The sequence below is a fragment of the Megascapheus bottae genome, chromosome 2 (assembly GCF_031878675.1).
Source record: "Megascapheus bottae isolate mThoBot1 chromosome 2, mThoBot2.hap1, whole genome shotgun sequence".
Lineage (NCBI taxonomy): Eukaryota > Metazoa > Chordata > Mammalia > Rodentia > Geomyidae > Megascapheus > Megascapheus bottae.
The window spans coordinates 47,963,816-47,986,221 of NC_143510.1; the positions used below are offsets into that span (position 1 = coordinate 47,963,816).

Consider the following 22,406-nt stretch of genomic DNA (forward strand, 5'->3'; position numbering starts at 1 on the left):
ATCCCAACCTTTAATTGGTCAAGAAGAGGGGTCCCATGAACTATTTGCCTGGGTTGTCCTCAAGCTTCCATCCTTGAGATGCTAGCCTCCCAAGTTGCTAGGATTACAAGTGGGAGCCATTGTACCTGGCTGAAGTTTTTTGTTCTTAGCGCTGTAACACTTAAAACAAATCTCTAGTCCCCAGACAAATTTGTCCTGATTAAGATGTTTCTCAACGAGATAATCCCAGGAGGTTACACATTGAAAAGCTCTTAGAGGTCTGGAAGCATGTCTACAAGCCTACAAGCCTGAAGCCCTGAGTTCAGACATCAGATTGTAAGGGAGAGGGTTTGTAGGGAGCTAGCAGCATTGTATTTCAGTGGTAGAGTGCTTTGGAAAGATCTCCCAAACTTATCAAAAACAAAAACCCCTTAGTTTATTACTACCTTACAATCTTAAATTTTTTTTTTCTGGCTTTTTGCTGGTTAATTGGAGGTAGTCTCACAGAGTGCTATCCTTAGACCTCAGCAGTCTGAGTAGCTAACACAACGTAGGCACCCATGTTCTTTGTACATGCCTTCTCATCAGTAAATTTGCAGCTTGCCGTGTTTTCTCAGTTTTCCCCAATTATTCCCAATGATGGTGCTTCAAGAAGCATCACGGTGCTACCCTGCTTGGGATTGTCTCATGGTGAGTTTACAGCTGCTACTTGGAACTTAATCATTAAAGATGATTTACTTTTGTGTTAAGCAACTTAACGGTTTTTTATTTTTTTATGTTCATGTATGTGTGTGCGTACGTGTACGTGTACACTTGTGTATGCATCATGTACCAGGATTGGGGCTTGAACTTAAGGCTTAGGCATTATCCCTTAATCTTTCTGCTCAAGGTTAGCACTCTGTCACTCAAGCTATATATCTACTTACAGCTTTTTGGTAGCTAATTGGAGATAAAAGTCTCAGACTTTTCCTACCTACACTAGCTTCAAACTTTGATGCTCACATCTTGGCCTCCTAAATATCTGACATTATAGGTGTGAGTGACCAGCACCTAGCTAAATGTATTGTTGTTTTAACATATTGTTCATTTTGATCTCAATTTTGTGAATAACAGTTAAAGTGAGCAGTAGGCTGGGAATGTGGCTGAGTAGTAGAGGGCTTGCGTAGCAAGCATGAATCCCTGGGTTCAATTCCTCATTACCACATACACAGAAAAAGCCAGAAGTGGTGCTGTGGCTCAAGTGGTAGAACACTAGCCTTGAGAAAGCTCAAGGACAGTGCTTAGGCCCTGAGTTTAAGCCCCAAGACTGGCAAAAAGTAAAAGTGAGCAGTAATTGAAGGCTTGGCTCACATGGTAGAGTGCCAGACTTGAGTGATAAAGAGCTAAGAGGAAGTGGGGGCCAGAGTTCAGGGTTCAAGCCCTAGTACTGGCAGCCCTAATTCCCTTCCTCCTGAAAACAGGAGGGGTTTGGAGGCATGGCTCAAATGGTAGATCGCCAGCCACTGAGTAGAAGTGTCAAATGCTGAATTTGAGTCCCAGTCTTAGACAAAAAAAAAAGGTGGGGGGAGCAAATAAAAGTTATGCCCTGTAATTTCAGTAAAACATATTTATGACATGAAAATACAAAACTGTTTGTACTTTTGGAGGGGAAGAGCTTGATTTGGTTTTTTTTTTTTTACATAATAGGAAATAAGGAATAAGGTAGGTGGTGTTGTGATTAAGATTTTCCAACCTTTATTATTTCTAGTGTTTATTCCATCTTACAACAAAAGGGCTAATGACATATTTCAGAGGGGAAAAAAAAGTCAGGTGCCAGTGGCTCATGCCTGTAATCCTAGCTACACAGGACCTTGAGGTTTAAGAATCAAGGTTTAAAACCACCTTCTGAAAGAAAAGTATGAGAGACTTTTAAATTACTTGCTAGACTGTATATGTGTGGCCTAAGTGGTTGGGCACCAACCCAGCAAACAAGCCCAGTAAGTCCAAGGCCTGGAATTTAAAGCCTGGAACCTCAATGAATTTTTGTTTCAGAACTTCTGGTATTGGCATCAAATCCAGAACCTCATATTTGCTAGACAAGTTCCCAGCCCTATCTGAACCATTTTAGTCTGTTTTCATGTTTGCTTGTTTTTTTTTTCTACCTAACCGATTTTAGGGCCTTATGTTTGCTAGGCAGGCACTCTGTTACACTTCAGTAATCCCTCCAGCCCTTCCGTTTCCCTATCTTAATCATTTCTAAATGAGCATTTAGTAATGTAAATACATTCACGTGGTTGTGCAATAAGTTTCCGTAACTTTTTCATTTCCATTAGTCCTAGGCAGCTATCTACTTGTTTGTACTAGTTGGACTCCTCCTATGGATAGTTGGTACTACTATCTATAAATGCATTATAAAAGGAGAAATCATACAAGTTTTGTGTTTTTCTTTTGTTTTTTTTTTTTTTTTTTTTTTTGCAGGGCCAGGGGGGGGGGGGTATGTGTGTGTCTGTGCCTGGGCACTGTCCTTGAGTTTTTTTTGTTTTTTGGTTTTTTTTTTTTGGCGGTCCTGGGCTTGATCCTCAGGGCCTGAGCACTGGTCTTGGGTTTTCCTCAAGGCCTCAAGATCTACCACTTGAGCCACAGCACCACTTCTGGCTTTTCTATGCATGTGGTACTCCGGTCTTCGTGCATGCTAAGCAACCACTAGGCCAAACTCCCACCCGCCCCCTTTTTTTTTTTGGTGGGTCATGGGGCTTGAACTCAGCCTGGGCACTGTCCCTGAGCTCTTCATTCAGCTTAAGGCTACCGCCCTATCCCAGGGCATTGTCTCTGAGCTCTTCAGCTCAAGGCTACTACCCTACCCTTCAGCCAAGCCCTATTTCACATTTTCTACACTTTTGGTATAGATAGCACACACATTGATGTCTTCAACTTTTTTGTATGAAGCACCTGGCTTCACCTGGTTTTATTACTCTGTTTATGAAAACAGACTACTTTGTACTCACCCTCATTCATTTCTTCATTAGCCCCCCCCCCCCTTCTTCTGGTGGAGGTAAGTGTTTCACAGACTTCCTATTGGCTTCCAATGGCAATCCTCAGATCTCAGCCTCATGAGTAGCCAGGATTGTAGCATGAGCCTGGTGCTTATCTTGTTTTTTTTTTTTTTAATCTATTTTTGAGTGTATTCATTGCAACTATGGATTTCACTGTGGTATTTCAGACATTGAGATATTGTGCTCTTAATAACCTCTAATGGTTTCTGTTTTCCTGCCCTTACATTGATAACAGCATTCATTGAAATTCTTTATGTTCTCTTCATAGGTTCACTCTCCATTTTTATTTTTCCTTTTCCTCATTCTTATACATAATCCCATAGTTAATCATGTTCTATATATATGTATATATAGTATATGTAAGTATACTATATGTATTTATGTGTGAGGATAGTGGATATATGTAGTTTTTTTGCCAATTTGGGGGCTTGAAATCAGGGCTACGGTGCTGTCCGTAAAGGTTTTTTTGCTTATAGCAAGTCTTCTATAACTTGAGCTACAGCTTTACTTTTGGATTTTTGGTGGTTTAAGTCTTAACAGACTTTTCTGATCTGGCTAGCTTTGAATGGTGAGCCTCGGATCTCAGCCCTGAATAACTAGGGTAACAGGTGTGAGCTGCTGGCAAATAATTAATTTTTTTTTGGTTGGTTGTGCAGCTTGAACTCTGAGCCTGGGCACTGTCCCTGAGCTTTTCAGCTCAAGGCTAGAGCTCTACCACTTTGAGTCACAGCGCCACTTCAGTTTTCTCACCAGAAAACTTAAGCTCCTCTACAAAACAGTCACTAGCAAGAGTATACCCTCTACTAGAAGCCCTTAATTGGAGATGAGAGTTTCAGGTTCTTTTCTGCCCAGGCTAGTTTTAAACCAGCCTCCTGAGTAGCTAGGATTACAGGTGTGCGCCACAGCACCTAGTGAATTCTTAATTATGTTTTATATGTCCTCCTCATATGTAGCATGCAACCTGGATATCTAATTGTTACACTTTTGGTATGGATAGCACGCAGGTTGTTGTCTTCAACAAGGCCAACCAAATAGGCATCATTTGTCACCTATAAAGCACCAGTAGCTGTGCTCTGGAAGCACAGATCTGTTTTAAAGTCCTGAATAATTTCTTGAACTAGGTGCTAGAAGGGGAGTTTTCAATTACTTCACTGATTCTGATAGTATCTTAATGTCATGAAGCATCACAATGGCATGTCTATAATGGTTTCTTCAACCTTCTAGTAGAGGACATGCTCTTATCAGTGACTTGTTTTGTTTTGTTTTGTAATGGGGCTTGAACTCAGGGCCAGAGCGCTGTCCTTGGACACTTTTGCTCAAGACTAGCACTCTGCCACTTGAGCCACAGCACCACTTCCAGCTTTTTCAGAGTATGTGGTACTAAGGATTTAAACTCAGGGCTTCATGCATGTTAGGTGAGCACACTCCTGGCCCTCTCCTTGAGGTTTTTATGCTCAAGACTAACCACAGTGCCACTTCTAGTTTTCTAGTGGTTAAATGGAAATAAAAGTCTTTGGTCCTTTCGTGCCCGGGCTGGCTTTGAACCTCGATCCTCAGATCTCAGCCTCCTGAGTAGCTAGGATTACAGGCTTAGGCCACCAGCACCTGGCTGTCGTGGCTTTTGTGATCATTTGTTTCCTGATGCTGTACCACTGTGATTTTGTGGGTAATCAACTTTCTATAAGCATGAATTGTATAGAGCTCTTACCTACCTTGTTTTTTCCTGGTGCTTGACCAGCAAGAAGTGAAGAAGTAGCACTGACACTGGAGAATGGCCTCATTTAGAGTTTTTCCTTTTTTTTTTTGGTCAGTTGTAGGGTCTAGAGGCATGGTACCTGAGCCTCTTTGTACTCAAGGCTAGTGCTTTACCACTCCCAGTTGCGTTGTGTTTTGTTTTGTCTTGTCTTGTAGTCAATGGGCTTGACCTCAGAACATGGGTGCTGTCCCTGAGCTCTTCAAATCAAGGCTAGTCTAGTGCTCTACCACTTGGAGCCACCATGCCACTTAGGGCTTTTCTATGTATGTGGTAACTAAAAATTGAACCCAGAGCTTTGTTCATGCTGAGCAAGCACTCTACCATTAGGCCACACTCCTGGTCCCCCACTTCCATCTTTTGAGTCAACCTTTGTCTTTGCTTTTGACCATGACCTTAAATTCTGGGGGGGGGGGGGGGGGGACTCATGTAATAGAAACCCTCCTAATGAGCACCAGGCCCTGACTTAAAACCTTAGTGGTACAAAACAAAAAACACACCTTCACATCTTTTTTGCCGTTCCATTAGTTATTGGTACTTCTCCCATTTGATATATTTGTCTTTTATAACTTGTTTTCATTCTTATCCAAGCTACATATCTCACAGTTGATTGTTCTGATCAGCTAAACGTTTAAAGACACTTTGGGTATAATTTAATTTTTTTGTTCAACTTTTATTCAACAAATTTTCTATATGATGCTATTATGTGTGCAGTTAAAAACAATTCCATAGACTTGAATATGTATCTGCATAAGTGGGAAGACTGCTGTTCTTCTTGGTTTGTTTGTCTTAATTTTTTTCTTTTGTTGGTTTAAGGCTTGAACTTGGCCTAGGTACTGTCCCTGAACTCCTTTGAGCCACAGCACTACTTCTTGTTTTCTGGTGGTTACTTACAGATAAGAGTCTCACAGACTTTCCTGCTTGGACTGGCTTTGAACCACAATCCTCAGATCTCAGCCTCCTAAGTTGAGAAGCCTAAATTAATTTTGAAGTTCCATCAACTTCAGTAAAAAGTTATTTTTAAGCAGGCCCCACCCGAAGGTCACTGAACTAGTTCTAAACCAGCAGAGATAGCAGCTTCAAGGGTGTTTGCCCAGGGAAGGATGACCCACTGACCCGCAGGTGATGTTTGCCCAGGGCAGAGGGTCCCACAGGTGAAGTTTGTTCAGGGCAGAATGACCGAGGTGACGCTTGCCCAGGGCAGGATGACCCACAGGTGACGTTTGCCTAGGGCAATATATCCCTAACCAATCAGTTTGAAGTACCCACTCCCTTTGATTTAGTCAATAATTCTTTTTGAGTTCTTCCCTGCTTTATGATAAGCCAATTATGTTTTAGAGTTGTTCTGTGACCTTCCCGCGATATGTAATGGATTGCTACAAGAAAGTAACTGGGGCTTACAGATATGAACCACCAGTGCCTTACTTTGTCAGAATTTTTGAAAATGAAAAGATGTAAAAAGTCTTTGTTTTGCCTTTTTGGTTTTTGTTGTTGAGATGATGCTTTATAGCCCATGCTGACTTCAAACTTAAAATATTCCGTCCTTAACTTTCTGAGTGCTGGGATTATAGGTAGTATGTATTACCATGCCTGGTACAAAAAAAAAAAAGTAGCTCCTATATTTCCAAACCATTAGTCCATATCCATCCTTGCAGGCAGCCAAGTAATCGAAGTTTTACATGACAAAGTATTTAGTAATATTCTGTACCACTTGTTATTTGTACTTTTTCCCTTATAGTTGATTATGGAAGATTCCCACAAGAATAACACCTCAGAGACAGCATCTCAACCCGGTTCAACAGTTCAGGGAGCTCATATTTCTCATATTGCTCAACAGGTAAGTAAAGGATCAGCCAAAGTAATATTCAGAATGTATTATGTGTAGGTTAATCTTATTTCTAATCCTTTTAAAGAATGATAGAAAATTTTATTAGAAAAGAAACATGGCTTAGGGAAGTGGGGCTGTGGGTCAAGGGAAGGGCAGTAAATAGCCTTGAGCTGAAGAGCTCAGGAACGGTGCCCAGGCCCAGAGTTCAAGCCCTACTGATCCAGAAAAGAACAATTATCTCTGGGCATGCGTGGTGGCTCACATCTGAAATCCTGGCTACTCAGGAGGCTGAGATCTGAAGATCAAGGTTCACGGCCAGCCCAGACACAAAAGGACCTGAGACTCTTTATTTCCAACTAATATTTAGAAAATGGGAAATAGGGCTTGGCTCAAGGGTAGAACAGTAGACTTGAGCTCAGGGACAACGCCCAGGCCCAAGGGTAGGGCAGTAGCCTTGAGCTGAAGAGCTCAGGGACAGCACCTAGGCAGAGTTTAAGCCCCAGGACCCACAAAAAGAAAGGGAGGGAGGGAGGGAGGAAGGGGAGGCAGAGAGGAAGGAAAAGAAAAGAAAAGGGGCCAGGAGTTTGGCCTAGTGGTAGAGTGCTTGCCTCGCATGCACAAAGATCTGGGTTTGATTCCTGGGTACCACATACATAGAAAAAAGCTGGAAGTAGTGCTGTGGCTCAAGTAGTAAAGTGCTAGCCTTGAGGAAAAAAAAGTCCAAGGACAATGCTTAGGTCCTGAGTTCAAGCCCCAAGATTGGCAAAAAAAAAAAAAAAAAAAAAGAAACAAAACATGGCAGAGAAAGAGCAATCTCTTAGAACTGATATTTAAGAGAAGAGCCAAGCAAAGAAAGAATTCAAAAGGAATAGGAAAAGTGGATTATATATCTTGTCAAGGCTATATGGTTTTTTTTCCCTCCTTGGGCTATGAGGTAACCAAGCTAGCCTGAACCCTACCATACACAATCTCCCACCCCACGTGAACTTGGGGCCTCAGTGCTCTTGCTCCACTTTTTTTGCTTATGGCTGGCACTTTAGAACTTGAGTCACACCTTTAGTTCTAGCTTTTTGCTAGTTGATTGGATAAGAGATTTATCTGCCATGGCTGGCTTCTAACCTCAAATATCAGATCTCAGCCACCTAAGTAAGTGTGAACGACTGGGGCCTAGCTGGCATGAACCCTTGAACCTCCTGCCTTAGCATTCCAAGTGTTGGGTTATAAGCATTAGCTTTTGAACTAGCCTAGAACAAAGTCTAATGGTTTTGTGAAGTAAAATATCTTGGACTTAGGGTATCTTTATTATAAAACCCAGACTATATTGAATTCATGCCTTCTCTTTAGTCTCTCAAGTACAGGAGTTAATAGGTATATTCCATCATGCTCAGTTTGAACCATTTTCATTTTAACAGATTTATCATGTGTACATTAAAATGTTTTGCTGAGTAAAGAATTTAAACAGAAGCTGGGCTTGGTGGCTCACTCCTGTAATCTTAGCTACTCAGGAGGCTGAGATCTGAGGATGTAGGTTCAAAGCCCGCCTGGGCACTATTGTCCATGAGACTTTTTTTTTGGTGGGTCATGGGGCTTGAAGTTGGTCTAGATGTTGTCCCTGAGCTCTTAGGTCAAGGCTACCACCCTACCCTTGAACCAAGCCCCACTTCCCAATTTCTAGAAGTTAATTGGAGATGAGAGTCTCAAGTTTTTTTGTGCCTGGGCTGTCTGTGAACCTTGATCCTCAGATCTCAGCTTCCTGAGTAGGATTTCAGGCGTGAGCCGAAAAATGTTTTGTTTGTTGGTTTGTTTTTTTTTTTTTTTTTTGGCCAGTCCTGGGGCTTGATCTCAGGGCCTGGGAACTGTCATGGATCACTTTTTGCTCAAAGCTAAAGCTCTACCACTGTAGCCATAGCACTATCTCTGGCTTTTTGTGTATGTGCTTGCTAGGTAAGTACTCTACCACTAGGCCACACTTCCCACCCCATGAGATTCTTATCTCCAGTTAACCACTAAAAACCTAGAAGTGGGACTGTGGCTCAGGAGGTGGGGTGGTAACCTTGAGCTGAACAACTTAGGGACAGCGCTCAGGCCCAGAGTTCAAGCCCCACAACCAACAAAAAAAATAAAAGAATTTAAATTGATAGGCATACATGTAGACAAAAATATGTATTTAATAAAGAACATACATATGCATGCATAAATATATATGTGTGATTCACAGTGACTCTAGTTTCTACCTACAGTATACAAATGTTGCTTCTATCCTAAAACAAAAAGTAAATTTTGTAATCTAAAAGTTATAACTGTTCTCAAATTCACAAAAGTAGGATATAGGCATGGTTTACTTGTAGCAGAGTACAGAAGTCAGGGCCATTAAACCAGGAGAAAAGAGCAATTCATCCAAGTTTAGTGAATTGCTAAAAACTTAAGTGTAGGCTAGCATGAAAATATGAAACTCGCTGGGTGTGGTGGCTCACACTTGTAATCCTAAAGCTATTCAGGAGGCTGACATCTGAGGATCACAGTTCAAAGCCAGCCCAAAGGCACTAAAGACATGAGACTTTTATCTCCAATTAACCACTAGAAAACCAAAAGTGGGGCTGTGGCTCTAGGGTAGGGTGATAGCCTTGAGCTGAAGAGCTCAGGGACAGCACCCAGGACCAGAGTTCAAGCCCCAGGACCAACATGGAAAAGAAAAAAAACTAGAAAGCTGTAGACACAATTGATGTTTCTGCCCTCTGGTAAGCTTTTCTCCAAGTCTCTTCAGCAGGTGCTCTTGATAAGAGTGAGATCACAAAAAGCTTTGCTAAGGTCTGGTCCAAGTATAATGAATGGTGGCTCATACCTGTAATTCTAACTACTTGGGTGGCTGAGATCTGAGGATCTCGGTTCAAAGCCAGCTCAGGTATGAAAGTCTGTGAGACTCTTACCTCCAGTTAACCACCAGAAAACCAGAAGTGGCGCTGTGGTTAGTGGTAGAGCTGAAGACCTCAGGGACAGCATTCAGGCCCCGAATTCAAGCCCCATGACCAAAAAAAAAGAAACATACAATAAATTCAGTGGGGTTTTGTGGAGTTGACAAATTTTTGAGATTCAAAGTATTTAGAGATAGTGAATCTTGACATAGGTGGTAAATACTCAGAGAAGGATAGTTGAATTTGAGATTGTGAAAGGGTGCGTTTATCCAGTTTGATAGGCTTTAGGTCACAGGTTCTCAGCTAGAGTAGAATGCTTCTGCATTGAGATGTCAGGAAGTTGGTGGACAGAGAAGTTATAATTGGCATTTAGTGGGTAGAAGCTGCATGTTAAGTGGCTTATATAACAATATCCCTACACACGGAAGAGTTGTCCTTCCCCAAATGCCTAATGAGAAACCCTGTAGCTTATGACTGGAAATAGGTAAGCTGAGGAGGGTGGATAAAAGGGCTTAGAAGCGGAGGTCAGAAGCAGAAACCTGTCTGAGAAGCTGAGGCAAAAGGATCACTTTACCACAGTCATTCAAAGCTAGCCTGGAGTGGGACAACTTAATGAGAAATCCATTAAAATTAAATAAAAATCTAGGCATGGAAGGATACTAGATATTACATCTTGAAAATAGCACACATGGTGGCACATGCCTATAACACCAGCACTTGGAAATTTGAGACAGGAGTATTTTTACGTTTGGGGTTGGCCTGACGTAGATAGCAAGACCTGGACTCAAAAAGCAATATGCCGGATGTGGACGCAGTGGCTTACACCTGCAATCCTAGTTACTCAGGTGACTGAGATATGAGGATTATAGTTCAAAGCCAGCCTGGCCACTAAAGTCTATGAGACTTTTATCTCCAATGAACCATTAGAAAACCGGAAGTGGTGTTGTGGCCCCAGGGGTAGGGCAGTAGCCTTGAGCTGAAGAGCTCAGAGACAGTGCCCAGGCCAGAGCTCAAGGCCCAAGACCCACAAATAAAGAAAAAAGGCAACAACAAAAGGGCATGCGTGTAATTCTAGTTATTCAGGAGGCTGGGATGTGAGGATAATGGTTTGATTCCAGCTAAGACCGGAAAGTCTGTGAGACTCCTATCTCCAATAATCTCAGCAAACATGGGAAGTGACACTGTAGCCCAAGTGGCAGAGCACTAGCCTTGAGCAAAAAAAGCTCAGAGAGGGGCCAGGATAGAATGCTCGCCTAGCATGCACAAAGACCCAGGTTTGATTCTTCAGTATCACATACATAGAAAAAAGCCAGAAGTGGTGCTATGGCTCAAGTGGTAGAGCTCTAGCCTTGAGAAAACCCAAGGCCCCAAGCCCCAAACCCAGGCCTGGCAAAAAAAAAAAAAAAATTCAGAGATGGCACCCGGGCCCAGAGTTGGCACGTCAGGAATGGCACAAAAACAGAAAATACCACAGATTATATTAGGAACACACAGGAGGAAACAGTGTTGTAGGTCTAAAATCTTCAATATTTAAGGACTTCGCTGCCACAAGGGCAATCCTCTATGTGAACATCAAAGTTGGGAGTTTGGGGGAGTGGGTGTGTTGAAATACAGTGGATGGGAGAACAAACACCCATCTCTAGTAGGCTCCCAAAAAGTGCAGTGGAGAGCTGTATAGTAGGAACAAGTGTTAACAGGTATGTGGACAGATCTCAGTTACAGCAAGGTGGAGAGAAGCTACTCAGTTTTCATTGAATTTTACTGAAATATAAAGTCTGTTGATTGAGAAGCAGCCTTGCTTAGTGGAAAGAAAACCTGGTTTGAATCCTGGCATTGTCACTCGCTGACTTGAGAACATTGAGTCTTGTTTACACTGGACATTCATCATCTGGGAATTAGAGTTGGTGATCTTTAAGGTTTCCCACACAGACACACTTCCTCATATTATAGAAAATATTGTGTACTTTAATCACTGTGCATAGGAGTGATGTTAATTGCCAATTTGGTGTGTCACTTTGAATTTGTCAGTATTTTACAGTGTTTCATATCAACTCATCTTTTTGTAATCTGTTATTTATTTCATACTAGTAGTAGAGGTGGTTTTGCAGTCCAGTAGTTTGACTCCTGCATATATGAAGATAAATGAGGAAATGTTGAAGTAAAACAGTTTTGGCTCCAAAGCTTTAACAAGACAATCATCATTCCATTTAATTTTTATTCTGGTACTGGAGCTTGAATTTGGGTCTTGCGTCCTATTTCATTGGTAGCTTGTACTCTACTACTTGAGACGCCTCAGCTCTGGCTTTTTGTTTGTGGATTGGAGATGAGATTTCTGGATTTGTCTGCTTGGGTTGGTTCTGAGCCTCAATCCTTGATCTCAGCCTTCTGATTACCTAAGATTACAGGAATTATTTAGTTTTTTTTGTTTTGGAGGGGTTTCCCCCCCCCCACCCCAAGTCCTGGGGCTTGAACTCAGGGACAGGAGACTGTTCCTGAGCTACTTTTGCTAAGTAAAGCTAGCAGTCTTACCTTGAGACAGACATAGTATCACTTCTGGCTTTTTCTGTTTATGTGGTGCTGAAGAATCGAACCCAGGGCTCCTTGCATGCTAGGCAAGTACTCTACCACTAAGCCAGATTCCTATCTTTATGCATGTGAGGCAATCACTCTTATCACTGAGCAACATTCCTAGCCCTAGGATTTTCACCATGAGAATGGTTTTAGTGTGACACCTTGTTTTGTAGCCCAACCTGGCCTTGAACTCAGAATCCTGCCTAAGCCTTCCAAGTGCTGGAATTACAGGAACACATACCTTGTTGCTCTTGGACATTCTTCGTTGTCTGAATTTTCCTTTTATCCTGTTTTGGGGCTTGGACTCAGGGCCTAGACATTATCCATGAGCTTTTCCTCTCAAGGCTAGCTTTCTACCACTTGTAGCCACAGCTCTCCTACCACTTTTCTGGTGATTAATTGGAGATAAGAGTCCCAAGGATGGGCCGGGAGTTTGGCCTAGTGGTAGAGTGCTTGCCTAGCATGCACGAAGACCCGGGTTCAATTCCTCGGTACTACATACATAGAAAAAAGCCAGAAGTGGTGCTGGGGCTCAAGTGGTAGAGTGCTAGCCTTGAGAAAGTCCAAAGACAGTGCTCAAGCCCTGAGCCCAAGCCCAGGACTGGCAAAAAAAAAAAGTCACAAGGACTTTCCTGCTTATAACTTCAAACCAAGGTCCTCAGATCTCAGCCTCTTAAGTAGCTATGATTACAGGTGTAAGACACCATTGTCCTCAGTCTTTAATGTGGTAAGTTAGAAAGCAAAGTGGATTTCTTAAGTCTTCCATATCCATCCATGCTGGAAGCACCTTAAGTAATTTTTCTTCCTTTTTGTGCCTGTACGCTTGAACTCAGGGCCTTCAATTTATTGCTTGACTTCTTTTCAAGGTCAGGACTCTTATCACTTGAGCTTCACCTCTACTATTTGAAAATTGAGGGGATTTGTCTCCCTGGGCTGGCTTCAGACCTTGATCCTCAGGTCTCAGCCTCCTGATTATCTAGGATTGTGTGAGCTATGGCATCCCTATCTCTGCTTTTATTTGTCTGAGTTGGGGGGATATGAATAGTATGTCGTCTAACAACTAACAACCCCTCAACCACTGTTGTGTCAGTTTGGGCATTATTTTAAAATGCGAGGTCACAGGCATGAGCCACCAATGTTAACACAAGTTGGCCTGAATTCTTGATGTTCCTGCCTTTACTTCCTGGGTACTGGGATTATAGATGTCTGCTTACTGTGTCTTTTTTTGCAGTCCTGGAGCTTGAACTCAGGGCCTGGGCACTGTCCTTGGACACTTTTTGCTCAAGGCTAACAGCCTGCCACTTGAGCCATAGCACCATTTCTGGCTTTTTCTGAGTATGTAGTACCAAGGAATCGATCCCAGGGCTAGGTGAGCACTCTACCACTAGGCTATTCTCCCGGTCCAGACTGTCACTGTTTTTATTCATTCTTAAAAGTGTAAGGGCACCATTTGATATCACCTCTTTCATCTTGAGTACAGCAAGCCTGTATAAGGACTTCGGTATGGTGAGTCCTGTGGTAGAGAGCTTTGCTTATATGGAATGTTCAGTACTCCTGAATTCTGTCTTAAATACTCTCCAATTAAGACCATCCAGGATGGTCCCTGAGGTTTCTGGGTATTTTTGGTTGAGAACTCGTGGTCTAGTATCTTGTGTGTGACTGCTAGTGGTGTTGGTTGTGCAGGGGTTTTGTTGTTTCAAATTCAGCACTTACCTTCATTTTCTTTTCTTTGTGTGGTATGTGTTTGCACGTGCGTGTGGGCGCTGGTCCTGGGGCTTAAACTCAGGGTCTGACCATTGTCCCTGACCTTCTTTGCTCAAGCTAGCACTCTACCACTTGAGCCACATGGCCACTTCCAGCCTTTTCTGTTTATATGGTTCTGAGGAATTGAGCCCAGAGTTTCATGCATGCTAGGCAAGCACCCTTCCATTAAGCCACATTCCTAGCCCTTTACCTGAGCTTTTTTCTCAATATTTGTGCTCTACTATGTAAGCCATAACTCCATTTCTAGCTTTTTGGTGACTAATTGGAGATAAGAGTCTCATGGACTTTATTGCTTGGGCTGGCTTTTACCACCCATCCTCAGTTCTCAGCCTCCTGAGTAGCTAGAATAACAAGCATGATCCACCAGCCCCTGGCTCATCTTCATTCTTGCAGTCTGAGCATTGTCCCTAAGGTTTTTTTGGTCAAGGATAGTTCCCTATCACTTGAGATGCTTCCAGCTCTTTCTTGGTGGTGTGCAAGCTCAGGTCTCTTCCTCCTGTGTTACTAGGATTATAGGAATGAGCTAGGGGGGTTTGTTTTCTAGTACTGAGGGTGGAATAAATATTTTTTAATAGTGTTTTGAGGTCAGCAGGCTAATCTGATTCCTTTACTTTGAGACAGGTTTTCCCTATGTTGCTCAAGCTAGCCTTGAACTCAGGATCATCCTACTAAACCTTCTGTGTAGCTAGGATTACAGATGTGCATGCAGTATTCCATTCCACTGTTATTAAATCTTTTGCATTGTTTTTTATAAAAGTGATATACAGATGAGTTACAGGTATATAAATCAGGTAACGAGTAGATTTTTTAGATACTGCCTCTTTCCCTTGCTCTTCCCTCCCGTCTGTGTATAGTTAAACATTTTCAACATAGTATCACTGCTGAATTTTTCCCTCCATTTCTGGTATTTCTCCATTTGATTCCCACAAATTGATTTGTTACCTGAAATATTTTGCTAAAATTAAAAAGACAGTACCCATATTTAGAATTTCTCTTCCTTTGACTGTTGTTTTGGAGCTTTGAAGCCAAAACAACAGTTTAAATGTGTTATAAAGAGCCTCCCTGGTTTTATAGTCAATTCTTTTGCCTGCAATGCCTCCCTCCCTGCATATGCACCTTCTGGGAAACACTTACCCTTTGACATCCAGCTTAAACTAACACCCTTTCTTCTTTCCCTGTACTTGTAGTGGCCACTTTTCAGTTTGTACTGCTAGTTCAGTATCTGATAGTTGGTAAACTGATGTGATTAAATATAATCAGTTCTGAAATATACTTTTTAGTGTTAAGCTGGCTGTCTTATATGCACAGGTGCAATATATATCTTGTTAATTGAATGAATTTTTATTTGTCCTCAGATGTCATTAAGAGGATCTACACCAGTGACAATTGTACCACTTCCGGGAGAGCAAGTACAGGTTCAGGGGGTCATCCAGAAAGCTCAGTCTTCTGTAATTCACCTACCACTCGTGCAAACGGTACAGAAATTCAAGACAGTGATTCAGAGTGGGGACTTTATATACCTACCCTAAGTCTTCAGACACTGTTGAAGTTATAGACTGAATAGAAACATTTTAAAATTCCATGTATACTGGTGAAATTAGAATACAACTTGCTAGCAGTGGTATTGCTTAGAATTTGAGGGAATGAAACTTTTGTGTGTGAGAGACAGGGTAATACTATGTGATCCAGACTGTCTTCCAATTTGATGTAGCTGGCCTTAAACTGAATTTTCCTGCTTCAGTCTCAATTTGAGGAGTTTATAGGTGTACATCACCACACTCAGTTGAAAATGAAAACTTAATTTTTTTTTTTTTAACCAATCCTGTGTCTTAGGGCCTGGGGCACTAGCCTTGAGTATTTTTGCTCAAGGCTAGCACTCTGCCAATTGAACCAAAGCACCACTTCCTGCTTTTTTTCTGTGTATGTGATACTGAGGAATCAAACCCAAGGCTTTGTGCATGCTAGGCAAGCACTCTACCACTAGTCCACAGTCCCAGGTCCAAAAGCTTAGGGGGAGAGCTGGGGCTTGTACTTGGGGCTTGACTTGTATCTTTTAGAAATTTCACTTGAGTTTAGTGGGAGGACTGAGTGAATTTAGAAATTTACTGAAAGTAGCTAAAGAACGAATAAAATGATGGATTATGTTTCTGTGTCTTTTGGTGATACGGGATATGAACTCAGGCATCCTGCTTGTTAATCAGGTATTTTTCAGAAAACTGTCTTTGCTAGTTTTTCCAGTACAGCCAGCTGGCTCTTTGGTTCTCTTCTATCCTCCCTGGTGGTTCTTCCTCAGTCTCAGTTGTTGTTTCTTAAGAGTATTTCTTGGTTAAGTCCTTCTCTGAATTTATCCCTTTATGAGGTTGTTCAGTCTCATGGTTTTAAGACCTTCAAAGAACATTGCTTGCTGATGATGCCTGTATACTCAGCAGTCTCCTCAATATGAGCAACTGGTTTTTTAACAGCCTTTTCAAATCAGAAAACATCAGTGAATTACAAAACAAGAAATCTTTAAATCTTTAATTCCTCAGTATGAGTGGCTGGTTTTTATTTGGGGATAAACTTTATTCTGGGCTACTGGAAGACTTTTTTTTGCCAGTCCTAGGCCATGAACTCAGGGCCTGAGCACTGTCCTTGGACTTTCTCAAGGCTAGAGCTCTACCACTTGAGCCACAGCACCACTTTTGGCTTTTTTCTATGTAGTACCAAGGAATTGAACTCGGGTCCTCGTGCATGCTAGGCAAGCACTCTACCACTAGGCTAAACTCTAGGCCCAGGGAAGACAGCTTCTTTTTAAACAGAATTGGGGTGGCAAGAATCAAGTAATTTTCTTTGAACATAAAAACTCACTTTTTCCATCTGAACCTTTCATCGTATTAAAACCAGTTCTGATTTTTTAGGTGTGTTTATCAGAAAGTGAGGAATCTCAGGACTCATCTGACAGCATAGGATCCTCACAGAAAGCTCACGGGATCCTAGCCCGGCGCCCATCTTACAGGTCAGTACTCTTGGAAATATGACACATGCAGGGTTGGTACAAATCTGAAGCAGAACATGTGGTTAGGTAAGCAAGGGAGCATTCAGACATTAGTCAGATTATACAGGCTGAAGAATATGATGTGTATTAAATGTTCATCAGATTATACAGGCTGAAGAATATGATGTGTATTAAATGTTCATATTTCTTACATAGTTGGCACTTGGACTGTGTTCCCTTTCTTAGTTTTCTAACATTGGCAAAATGAAAAAATTTTTCAGAGAAAGTGCCAAGCAGAGGACAGAAGAAAAGCCCAGTCATGGGGCCTGAGCACTGTCCTTGGGCTTTCTCAGAATATGTGTTACCGAGGGATCAAATCCACGTCTTAGTGCATGTACATTACCAGGCCCAAGAAAATATCTTTTAGCAATTTATTTCTGTGAAGCCATCTCACCAGCATTCATGCGAGTTTATCTTTTACAGAAAAATTTTGAAAGACCTCTCTTCAGAAGATACACGCAGTAGAAAAGGAGAAAATCCTGGAGTTTCTGCTGTCACATCTATGTCTGTTCCAACTTCCATCTATCAAACTAGCAGCGGACAATACAGTATGTATAGTGTGTTCTCATGGGATGGACACATGTGTGTAGCAACAGCCATTGATGAGGGAATGGGGGACTTATAATGTTCTTACAGTAACACATTCTGTAGGTTAGAGAGCCAAGGCTCAATTATTTTTTGGTGCCAGTCCTGGTGCTTAAACTCAGGCCCCAAGTACTGTCCCTGAGCTGCACTTTTCCACTTGAACAACTTCTGGCTTTTTGGTGGTTAATTGGAGATAAAAGTCTTAGCTGGGCACGGGGGTTCATGCCTATAATCATAGCTACTCAGGAGATCTCAATCTCCTGAGAATCAAGGTTCAAAGCCAGCCCAGGCACAAAAGGACCTGAGACTTATCTCCAGTTAAATCTCTAGAAAACTAGAAATGGGCTTGGCTCTAGGGTAGGGTGGTAGCCTTTTAACCCTCAAATATACACTAGAAAGAAAAGGTTGAGAAATTTTAATCACAATAATGTCTAATTTTAGTCTTTAAGACAGGAACTCTTGACACTTTTACTCATTGGCCAGTGATCTAATCATCTGAGCGACACCTCTAACACCCCCCCCAGACACCCTTTTGGGGGGAGGAGGAAGGCTGCTGGTACTATGGCTTGAAGCCTCCAGTTCTTGCTTAGCTTTTTCATTAAAAACTAATTGGAGGCTCGAATAAGGCTTTTCCTTCAAACTACATTGCCTTTTACAGCATGGCCTTAATTCTAGAAATATGTGGGTTAGATACATAATAAAGGATTAAACAATTGAATCAGAAACTCATTCAGACTGGTGTAATGTGATTTATGTAATCAAGGGCTAGTCAAGTTTAATAAACCTACAAGAAAGTGAGCATTCACTAGTGTAAAGAATTCCATCTGGCCAATGTTGGTGGCTCATACCTATAATCCTAGCTACTTGGGAGTCTGAAAATCGTTGGAAGCTAGATTTTTCCTTTTTTTTGCCTGGGCAAATCTCACCTTGAGACTAGCCAAAGATCTAAAGGATTGAAAGTGTGGTCCTTGCCCTCAAGTATTCAACAGCAGGCCACATACTCGTAATTAATCTAGTCTATGTCAAATGTCATTTTAATAAACCAAAGTAAGACATAATAAATTAACTGTTTTTTGTTGTTGATTGTGTACTTGAGGTCTGGACACTGTCCCTGAGCTGAAGGCTACTGCTTTATCACATTGACCCACTTTTGGTTTTCTGGTGGTTAATTGAAGCTATAAAATTTTGTAAACACATTTCATTTTCTTTCTTGTAATCAGTTAAGCAAAAAGTACTACTGCATTCAGACCTTTCTTTTGGGGTGGGACAGATGCATACGGTCTGTTTTACAAAGGGACTTCACCAATGTTGTCCCTTCTATCATTCTTTTCTCTATCAGACTTACTGTTAAAAAATGCTTAGCTAGGCATATTAGCTGTTAGCTCATGCCTGTAACCCCAACTATAGAGGTGGAAATAGGATTATGAGCTAAGGTTAGCAAGATTGTCTCAACAACAAGAGAGATGACCAGGAGTCTGGGCTAGTGGTGGAGTGCTTGCCTAGCATGCATGCACACCCGGGTTTGATTCCTCAGTACCACACACATAGAAAAGCTGGAAGTGGTTACTGTGGTTCAAGTGGTAGAGCTAGAGCTCTAGCTTTGAGAAAGCCCAAGGACTCTGCTCAGGCTCTGAGTTTAAGCCCCCAGGACTGACCTAAACAAAAAAACGTGTTAAAGAATCCTTACTTTACATCAATATATTATTACATAGCTTTACATTTGCAATTTTTATTTTCTTTCTCTGGTTAAAGTTGCCATTGCCCCTAACGGAGCCTTACAACTGGCCAGTCCAGGCACAGATGGAGTACAGGGCCTGCAGACACTAACCATGACAAATTCAGGCAGTGCTCAGCAAGGTACTATTCTTCAGTATGCACAGACGTCTGATGGACAGCAAATCCTCCTGCCCAGCAACCAGGTGGTTGTACAAAGTAAGTGTACTTAACTCTATACAAAGTGTCCAAAATACTTTAAAAGATATTTATCAAGATATTTATCAAGTAACTCACTTTTTTGATTACACAGCTGCGTCAGGAGATATGCAGACATATCAGATCCGAACCACACCTTCAGCTACTTCGCTGCCACAAACTGTGGTGATGACATCTCCAGTGACGCTTACATCTCAGACATCTAAGACAGATGACCCTCAATTGAAGAGAGAAATAAGATTGATGAAAAATAGGTAGGTAGGGGGCTGGGGGTTTGGCCTAGTGGTAGAGTGCTTGCCTAGCATGCATGAAGACCCAAGTTCAAGTCCTTGGTACCACATACATAGAAAAAAGTGGTGCTGAGGCTCAAGTGGTAGAGCTCTAGCCTTGACAAAAAGAACCCAAGGACATTATTCAGGCCCTGAGTCCATGCCCCCAGGACTGCCAAAAAAAAAATCTCAGCCTACATAATAGAAAGCCAGTCCTGCTGGATGCTGGTGGCTCCTCACGGATCAAGATGGTGATTACTCAAAGTTGGAGTCACTGCGCCAGTTCCCAAAATAAGACAACAGGAAAATTCTGCCACATTAAATGACTTTTCCTTTTACAGGGGTTCTAGCATGCAGTGCAGTTTGGTAACTTTTATCCTTGGTAAAACTTTGCCTCTGCTTTATCAACTAAATCTGTAATATTCTCACCCCCTTGGTCAGCGTTCATACTATCTTCACCAGAAATAGGCCCATCTTGAGAAGCCACTGTCAGTAGGACTGTCAGTCCTGGAGCTCGAACTCAGGGCCTGGGCACTATCCCTGAGCTTCTTTGGCTCAAGACTAGCACTCTCCCACTTGAGCCACATCCAGCTTTTGTTTATGGAGTACTGAGAAATTAAACCCTGAGCTTCATGCAAGCTAGGCAAGCACTCTAACACAAAGCCATATTGTAAGCCCCCCCAAGAGAAATCACTTTCTTTATCCATGAAAGGCACCTCATCCATCAAATTTTTATTTTACCCTAAGACCATAAGTAACCACACACACACACACACACACACACACACACACACGCACACAAAACCCTCAGGCCTGAGCACTGTCCTTGGACTTTTCTCAAGGCTAGCACTCCGCCATTTGAGCAACAGCACCACTTCCAGCCTTTTCTATATATGTGGTACTGAGGAATCGAACCTGGGTCTTTGTGCATGCTAGGCAAGCACTCTACCACTAGACCAAACTCTGGCCCCAAGTATCCATATTTTAAAGCCCATTTCTATTCTCTCCTTATTTCTACCAACATCTGCAGTTATTTCCTCTGGTATTTGTTGTTTTGGTGGTGAAGATCAAACTCGCGGCCCCCTGCATGCTAAACAAGTACTCTCCTGCCTCTTTTGGTAGTTAATTACAAATAAATCTTACAGCCTTTCCTGCCCAGGCTGGCTTTGAACTATGGGTTATAGGCAGGAGCTCCGCCTCCACCCATTTGCTTCTGTTTTCAAGTAGAGTATGCTTTTTGACAAGGCCAGCTGTAGACTATAGACTCTGGCCTAGCTGGAATCATAGGCACAAGCCACCCCACATGTTTAGTTTTATTGAGATGTAAGCTGCGTAGACTTCAAACCATAGACCTCCCAAGCTTTACTTAAGTAGCTGAGATGACACTGTCCTCAGGTCACTATGGCCATAATCTGAGAAATGTCACTTAAAATTCACTTTGTTTAGAATGACCCCTTGAAGGAAAAGCATTTAACCCAGACTCCTGTACTGCTTAGTAAGAGGTAAGAGTGTAATTTAAATGCAGGGTCCCGCAGGGGATTATGGTAGAGACTCATGTGTCTGGAGACTAAGGCAGAAAGATCATGAGTTCAAGTCCAGCAATGAGACCTTGTCTCAAAAATCCCAAGAATAAAAATAGGGGCCAGGAGTTTGGCCTAGTGGTAAGAAAGAGTGCTTGCCTAGCATGCACAAAGACCTGGGTTTGATTCCTTGGTACCACACATATAGAAAAGCTGGAAGTGGTTGGTGCTGTTGCCTTGAGAAAAGCCCAAGGACAGTGCTCAGGCCCCGAGTTCAAACCCCAGCACTAACAAAAAAAGATAATACGTTTATTTTAAATCTGAATCCTTGAGTTTATGTGTGAATGTGTCTAATGCAGTAGTTAATTAATGCTTTCCTATCATTCGCAAAGCCTTGGGCTTGATCCCTAGCACTAGAAAAGAAAAAATCCTGCATACTTAACATAGAAACATGAATGGGACAATATATAAAAACAGGGTATAAAAACGAGTGCTCCTGGGGCCGGGAGTTTGGTCTAGTGGTAGAGTGCTTGCCTAGCATGCACAAAGACCCAGTTTTGATTCCTCGGTAACCCACATACATGGCAAAAAGCTGGAAATGGTGCTGAGGCTCAAGTGGTAGAGTGCTAGCCTTGAGAAAGTCCAAGGACAGCAAGCCCAGGACTTGCAAAAAAAAAAAAAAGAGTGCTCCTGGCTTATGCCTATAATCCTAGCTGCTTAGGAGGCTGAGATCTGAAGATCTTCAGCCAGTCTAGCCAAATATTCAGAGTAAGCAGCAGCAGAAAAAAGAGATGCACCTGAATTGGTAAGGGGCTAGCCAAGCAAGCTCAGATCCAAGTTGAAACCCCAGATCCACCAGAAATCAACAAAAACCCAAAGTATGAAATAATTTATATGTGACTTCACAGATGTTCTAAGAAACTATGTACAGGACTGAGCATTAAGGACTATTTGTAATTCAAATGTGTCAAAGGATAACAAATTCATAAATGTCACTTTCGTATTTACTCAAATAAAACTTAAAACTCATTATATCTTTGCAGTGCAGTATGTAAATAAGCCCGAACCTCAAAAATAGGCTGAGACAAGTGCGTGGTGTCTCACACCTGTAATTCCAACACTTGGGAGACTGAACCTGGAGACCAACCCTAGTTACATGTACAACTTGTCTTCAGGAGGAACACCCAAAGAATAGTACTGACACTATGAAGTTCTAAAACATGGAAA

The 22,406-nt window shown here is 42.0% G+C and overlaps 1 protein-coding gene across 5 annotated transcripts in view; it reads left to right on the forward strand.

Moving 5' to 3' along the window:
• The window catches only part of Atf1 (activating transcription factor 1), a 30,667-nt gene that overhangs the window by 5,932 nt on the left and 2,329 nt on the right, over positions 1-22,406 (forward strand). For 2 of the 5 annotated variants that reach the window (XM_090325698.1, XM_090325683.1), the window contains exons 2-7: positions 6,503-6,601; positions 15,195-15,314; positions 16,737-16,834; positions 17,297-17,421; positions 19,211-19,390; positions 19,485-19,644. In XM_090325698.1, the coding sequence (XP_090181824.1) occupies positions 6,509-6,601; positions 15,195-15,314; positions 16,737-16,834; positions 17,297-17,421; positions 19,211-19,390; positions 19,485-19,644 (776 nt within the window). In that variant the 5' untranslated portion in view covers positions 6,503-6,508. Of the gene's footprint in view, positions 1-248; positions 670-6,502; positions 6,602-13,327; positions 13,390-13,419; positions 13,445-15,194; positions 15,315-16,736; positions 16,835-17,296; positions 17,422-19,210; positions 19,391-19,484; positions 19,645-22,406 lie in introns of those variants that run through there. The other 3 variants (XM_090325690.1, XM_090325711.1, XM_090325705.1) reach the window with 3 other exon arrangements.